The following is a 6,724-nucleotide window of genomic DNA, read 5'->3' as shown; positions in this document are numbered from 1 at the left end:
GTGTGTCCGGGGCGCTCCGCACAGTTTACCGAAACGCTCACAGTGTCCCTGTGGGTCAGAACGGTGCGGACGGCGCCCCGACGGAGGGCGGTTCCACACGCTTCTGACGCTTACTCGGGGGCGGGGGCTCGAGGCTCTCGGGGAGCAGAGAGCCCGCATCCGGGCGGCAGGGCGGCTGACCCAGGGCGGCTGTGCCCGCGGAGATGGCAGGTCCCGGTCCCCAGCGAGCCCGCACACAGCCCAGCCTACCTGCTGCTGAGACAGGCCCTCAGGCATCGGCGTCAGGACGGCCTCGGGGTGCTTGCAGTCCACGTCGATAAACAAACTCTGCTCCTCTTCCACGCAGGACCTGTGGTCTTAAAAAAGCCACAATGCACTCATTTGACACTAACACGATATATTCGCAACATTACGGCCGGTAAAAGAGGCCGTCGAATCTACGCTTCCGGCGGACGCTTACTTCCCGCTGGGCAACGGTTAGTTGAAACTTTAACAAACCCAGGACAATCTCCACCAAAGGAACACAGTGCCCACCAATGCCTGAAGTTTTCAATACCTTGGAAGTTTAATTTCAAAAGGCAGAGAGGTGTCATTTGAATAATGAGCTGGTGAAGCAGAAAAAAATAATTTCATTTCTTAACCTATAAAATACGACATTCAGAATCAAAGGAGGACAGCTAAAAACAGCTAAGAACCCACACTCACCTATCGACAAGAGCTAAGTGGAGACTACTTTTCTTGACCTTCTGTTTCCCTTTCTCACTGAAACACAGCTCCCATCAAATCAAAACATTTAGACCAATACTACATTTATTTTTTAAAACTTAGCTATAGCTAAATAAATTAAAGAATCTGGGGCGCCTGGGTGGCTCAGTGGATTAAGCATGCGACTTCCGCTCAAGTCAGAATGTCATGGTTTGTGGGTTTGAACCCCATTTGGGGCTCTGTGCTGACAGCTCAGAGCCTGGAGCCTGCTTTGGATTCTGTGTCTCCCTCTGTCTCTGCCCCTCCCCTGCTCACATCCCGTCTCTCTCTCTCTCTCAAAAATAAACATTAAAAACATAAAAAATATATATTAAGGAAAAAAAGAGTCCTTAGGTAACAGGACCCCAGATATTTATCAAATTTAAATATCCACAATCCTGGCTGCGTAGAAAAATTTCTGAGCTTTCAAAAACCTCCCAGTATCCACACAAAAACCTCCCAGTATCCACACACCTACAAGAATGGCGAAAATCCAGAGCACTGACCGCGCCGAGTGCCGAGTGCTGGAGAAAACGTGGAGCAGCAGGGACGTGTCCAAAGGTGCCACCGTGGAAGATGGCGCAGTGGTTTCTTACAAAACAAAACCTACTCTTTGCCCACAATCCAGCAATGACACTCCCTAACATATACAAGCAGTTGAAAGCCTATGTCCACGTATAGCCTGCGGTGGATGTTTCCAGCACTCTATTTCCAGCTGCCCAACCTTGGAGACCACCAAGACACCCTTCTATAGGTGACGGATAACTAACGCGGTGCATCCAGATGGTGCAAAATTATTCAGCACTAAGAAGAAAGGAGCGCTCAAGCCACAACCAGACATGGAGGAACCTTCAACATGTTACTAAGTGAAAGAAGGCAGTCTGAGGAGTCCCCACCCTGTGTGATTCCAAGCCTACCGTTCGGGGGGAGACAAAACTACGGACACAGAGATGAGCGGCCGCCAGGCTGGGAGGGATGAGTGGTGGGGCCGGGGGTTTACGGCAGTGCAGCTCCTCTGTGTGACGAGGGATCCCTGCTGTGTCCCCAGGGGACCCCTCGGACCTCCTCCCCGCCTGGCTCGGGGCTCCAAGCCGGTCCTGAATGCTGGGTTGCTGGCTGGCAGGTCTTGGTTCAGGGTGTGGGCTGGGGCCTGAGCCGGCATTCCTGACCAGCGCCTGGTACCCAGGGCCCCAAATCCCAGGCACCTCTCAGACCCTGCCCGTGTTCTCCAGGGGCAGGTGCCAACTGTGAAGCTGTTCCTCCTCAGGGCGCCCGGCACGCTGCCAGCACCTCATCGGGGCCATCCCCTTCCCAAGTAACCCACTGGGGCTCCTGACAACCTGTCCTCCATCTGAAGACGCTGAAGATGTCATTAGCACTACAATGTATTAAAAAGTCTAGTTTTGACTCCAGTTACACACAGGCGTTGGAGGCCGCCCCTCACGGAAGTGGGGCCTCACCGCCCTCTCCAGGCCCAGGGACCAGCAAGTACTGCGCTCTTAGAACGTCTGTGTGAGCAACAAAATCGTGTTTTTACAAGAACCGGTCAGAGCCCCCTGGGCGATTCGCTCTAGTCCACACTGCAAGTAACTAGCCAGTCTGTGAGGACACACCGGTGTGTAGACATTTTCTCCAACGTCCAAGAATCCTTGGCCCAAAGCTCGGGGTCAGCACGGAACACAGACACAGCCCATCTTTCTGACAGATGGACAGCACCGGCTACACCCCCCTGCTGACAGTGTCAGAAAACCTGAAACTTCTGGAATCATCTCGGAGCTTCCCTCACCAGAAAAAGTGTTCCTGAAATCCCTGCTTAGAGTAAGACCTTCTCAGCTTGTCCTGGAGGGAAGCACAGGTGCATGTGAGAACTAACACGCTGCACACAAGGTGGCCCGTTGCTGCGCCTTGTAAAGGACAGACTTGCTGAGAACCCCACTGACGAGGTCCCAGGACACCCGAGGGGGTTTCAGGAGGGAGAGCAGAGGGAAGCCCCCAGGGCTGCGTGTGGCAGGCAGGGGGGTTCACTCAGGGCCCACGTGCTGAGAAGAAACAATAGGAAGAGAACTAATGTCTACTACCCACGAGAATTCTCTTAACCTTCTGTCGCTTGTCCTGTGTGTGTGTGTGTGTGTGTGTGTGTGTGTGTGTGTGTCTATGTCCCAGAGCTACCGCACAAGTCCGTGCACGCCCTGAGCTGAGTGTGCACCCTCCCCCACACCCGCGAGGAGAGACCTGGGCGGCCGGGTGAAGTCAGAGCGCACCGACGAGCATGTGCCGAGGGTGTGCGGCGCGCCCGCAGCCGCGCTCCCACAATGTGCTGTGTCTCGGGGGACCACGGGCCGGAGCATGGTCTGCAGGCCGGGCCACCGACCTGGAGCCATGAAGGACTTGGTCCTAATGAGCGAGCGGCCCCTCCTCACGGCGGCCTTGGTCTTCTCCAGTCCGTCTTTAGTGCCCTCCTTTGCAGCCTTCATGAGTTTCTGCATCTGTAAGAAAGGGAGAAACGTGAAAGGTGGACAGTCAGTAGAAATCCACTCATTGCTTTTATTTTATTTTAAAAGAATACTGTCAAGTAGTTTGGTCTTAAAATGTCACGTGACATTGGCTTTTTGTGTGGGAGCACTTACGTGCTTGGCGTGTGCACATGTGTAACTTGGGCCACATTTTGTTTGTTTAAAAGAAAAAAAAAACAAGGAAGGAAAGCAAACTTTAAAAGGCAGCCCTTCCCTGACCTGGTTTCCCGCTGGGTGAACAGCAGCCTCCACTCCTTTTACAAACACAGAGCCTCTCGGACATCAGAGGGAGAGCAGGTAAAGCACACACGTGTTAGGCGGCCGGCCCAAGGTCACAGGCAAACGCAGGAAACCAGGAAGCGCAGAGCCCCCAGCTGCCTTCCTGAGTCCCCGGGAGGCCAGGCCACAGGCTCTCAGAGACCCCACCGCGGGGTAACAGACGGGGGGTGGGGGGGGACAGCCCACGTGAGGAGGCAGAAACACCACTGCGTACCGCAGCGCCGTGCGGGGATTCTGGTCCACCCACCCGCAGTCCTGCGGGCACCTCCGGGGGCCATCAGTGCCCAGCTCAGCGCGGACTTGCTCTGGCGCACCCCTTATGCTGGAAAATTCAGAGGTCTGGGGTATGGGCCATCGGGCTTCAAGTGACTAGAGAAAGCCCAAATGGCTCCTCCAGACAAACCAGGATCCGGCCAAGGGGATGTCCACATGGCCTGCCGCCCTGGTCCTCCTGCACACTCCCGTCTCCACCTCTCTCTGGCCCACCTTCCCTGCCAGCATGCCTCAGCTGGGTCATCAGGGCCACCGCCAGGCCGAGCCTCGTGCACAGTGCTGCCTGGTCACAGCGGAGGGCGCGGGCTGTCCCCTCAGAACCGCGTCCCTGGGGCGCACCGCTGTCACACACACACCGTGTCTGTGTATCCTCCATCTCCCCACTGCTCGGCCAAAGAGAACCCAAACCACACGCACGCTGCCTAGCCGGGGCTCCGCTCCAGCCCCCCGGGCTACGGCCACTGTAGTCTCCCGGGAGAAATGGGCCGCCCCAGGATTATCTGAGTCCCTTCCTGCCTGTCCTGGGGACGTGCCCTTCACTACACTCACTCTCTCCCCGGCCGGCCCCATGGCCTCCACCCTGCCCCACACATCCAGTCCCCATCTGCCTGCGAGGCACCCCTGCTTTGTCTGCTGACTCACGTGGCCTCTCCAGGTCCCTCCCTTTCTTACCCCGCACCAGACCCCTACGCCTCGGTCTTCAGCCCGGCCCCAGCCAGCATCCCTGCCCTGAGCAGCGATAAAGACCCAGGTTCCGGGAAGCTGAGATGCCCGCCCCAGGTCACGCAGCAGCCAGGAAACAGAGCCTGAAGCTCCTGACCCTTCTAAGCACCTGCTTCTCCGTGGGTGAGGGGGGTCCGCTCGGCCCGGCCCTCACTCACCCCACCTTACTGCTCGCTGCCCCTCAATGCACACTGTTCACTCTGCCGCACCCACTGCCTGCCCTCATTTCCAGACCCCTCCATGGAGCTGGCCTCTTTCACGCTGCCCCCACGGCCAATGACTGAGCTCAGGGCTCCCCAGAAGACCCGACTAGGCCCCGGACGCTCCCTTGTGGGAACCAGCCAGAGGCTCCACAGAAAGAAGTGATTCCCAGCATTCTGCTCCTGCTTTGGGGAGCCCAGGGCTTCAGAACGCTCTGGAATTAAGCAGGTGACTGTAACAGAAGACATTTATTTCTTAGGGAACATATTTTTCAGTTAGACGCCATTCAACACACACACACAAATCACAGAACATCAGAAGGACAGCAGGTCTACCGGTAGTGATTACTTGACAGTGCCCTTTTAAAATTGTTCCTGAGAACTGACCGCCACCGCGTTCAAACCTAGCGGTTCTCCAACGTCATGTCTCAGGGGCCCCTCGTACCGTGAAAATGCCCAGGACCTCGACAAGGTCTGGGTATCTGGCTTTCACTGGTCTACACTTACTGGATGAAGAGTGAAAATGACCAAAAAATATCAAACTTTTATGAATATTCATTTTTTAAAAATAATAAACCCATTCCATGTTATCTAAGTGGTGCATTCGTGAAAAATTACAGTATTTTCCCAAACTACAAAATAGGTGGTGCGGTGCAACACGGTGGACATGTCTCAGGCCGTGGCCTCCCACACACAGTGGGGCCTCGGGGACCTCCCGTCCGCTGTGCGAACACGAGAGAGAGCAGGGCAAACAGTGTGTCAGAATTAAGCGGACCCGGGCCGCGGGCCTCGGTGACCTCTGGAAGCCCAAGACCGCACGCTGACAACAGCATTCACACAAAATGGGCCAAACTTAGTCTCCTTGGCGCTTCCGTTTACAGTACGGTCTGTTCTGCGTGAGCAGCGTCCGCGCGGCAGCCACACTACCTTCGGCTCCTGTCTCTGCTTTAGCGGCGGAGTCTCTGTGGCCGCCACCGCGCCGGCCATCACGGCTCTCATCTTTTTCTCATAGTGCTCCTTGAAACGGGCTAGGTCATGGGAGAGCTACAGCATAAAGAGACACAACGTTTTCACAAAAACGCTCCTCCTGGTCCTTTGAGACGATCGTACGTTGCGAGGCCTGGGAGGCCGTGTCTGGGAGACCCCACGTGCCACGGGGAGCCCCCAGCTCTGGCCCAGCGGCTCCCGAGAGAGAAAAACGAGGAAGTCAACATGTGGGACAAGGAGGCGGCTTCGCCTGAGCCAGACTGGGGACTTTTCTGGGCCGGCCCAGGGCAAGCACGTGAACAAAGGGTTGCGGGATGTCATTTATGTGCAGGGGGACAAGGTGAAAATGATCAGACGTGTAAATAAAATATGTATGAGATTATTCCTTGTGTCAGCACCAAGGCAGAAAACACCAGGGTTCACGACTGCACTACGCGGTGCCAGAATTTGCAAATGGGCAGCACACAGTTTTTTAAGTCTCCAAACTGACGGGGAAGGGGCGAAGTCTCTTAAGACGATGTCCACGTGACCGCACACGACTCGGACGTGGAAACCCAGCCCTCGAGGCTTCTCCAGAGAGTGTCTCCCACGTCAATCCAGGCGAAAACACCGTGAGCAAATTCGGATGAGAGAACGGACCCTTCTTGAGTCGACCTCAATGATTCACGGTGCTCAGAAGGCCGTTTTAAACACATGACTCAAAGGAGACAACTCGGTCCTTCCCCCGGCCCCTCCATTGCGCCGGCCATGCTCCCAGCAGCCCCAGCATGCAGCCAAGCTGGGGCGAGGGCCGTGGGAAGACCCCGCCTAATTATCCCGCACCCTCGAGCCACGCTGTGGTGGTTCACCTGCTGCCGGGCGGCCTCTCGCTGGCACTCCAAGGGCCCGCCTGGGAGCCGGGGTCTGTTCCGAGTGCGAGGAAAGCACTGATCGTTCGGTAAGCGCCCTACCCACCCCCGGAAGGGCACCGGAGCATCTGCCTGATGTCAGGCCCTACCCACCCCC

The 6,724-nt window shown here is 56.3% G+C and overlaps 1 protein-coding gene across 1 annotated transcript in view; it reads right to left on the bottom strand.

The window, feature by feature from the left end:
• The window catches only part of ARHGEF10 (Rho guanine nucleotide exchange factor 10), an 81,311-nt gene that overhangs the window by 41,216 nt on the left and 33,371 nt on the right, over window positions 1–6,724 (bottom strand). The window contains exons 10-12 of the mRNA XM_029933186.1: window positions 5,660–5,776; window positions 3,116–3,230; window positions 250–356 (exon numbers count right to left, since the gene is read on the bottom strand). Coding sequence (XP_029789046.1) covers window positions 250–356; window positions 3,116–3,230; window positions 5,660–5,776 — 339 coding nt within the window. The remainder of the gene's footprint in view (window positions 1–249; window positions 357–3,115; window positions 3,231–5,659; window positions 5,777–6,724) is intronic.

The sequence above is a fragment of the Suricata suricatta genome, chromosome 1 (genome assembly GCF_006229205.1).
Source record: "Suricata suricatta isolate VVHF042 chromosome 1, meerkat_22Aug2017_6uvM2_HiC, whole genome shotgun sequence".
Taxonomy (NCBI): domain Eukaryota; kingdom Metazoa; phylum Chordata; class Mammalia; order Carnivora; family Herpestidae; genus Suricata; species Suricata suricatta.
The sequence above is the reverse complement of the archived record's forward strand: the minus strand, read 5'-3'. Positions and strand labels throughout refer to the sequence as shown.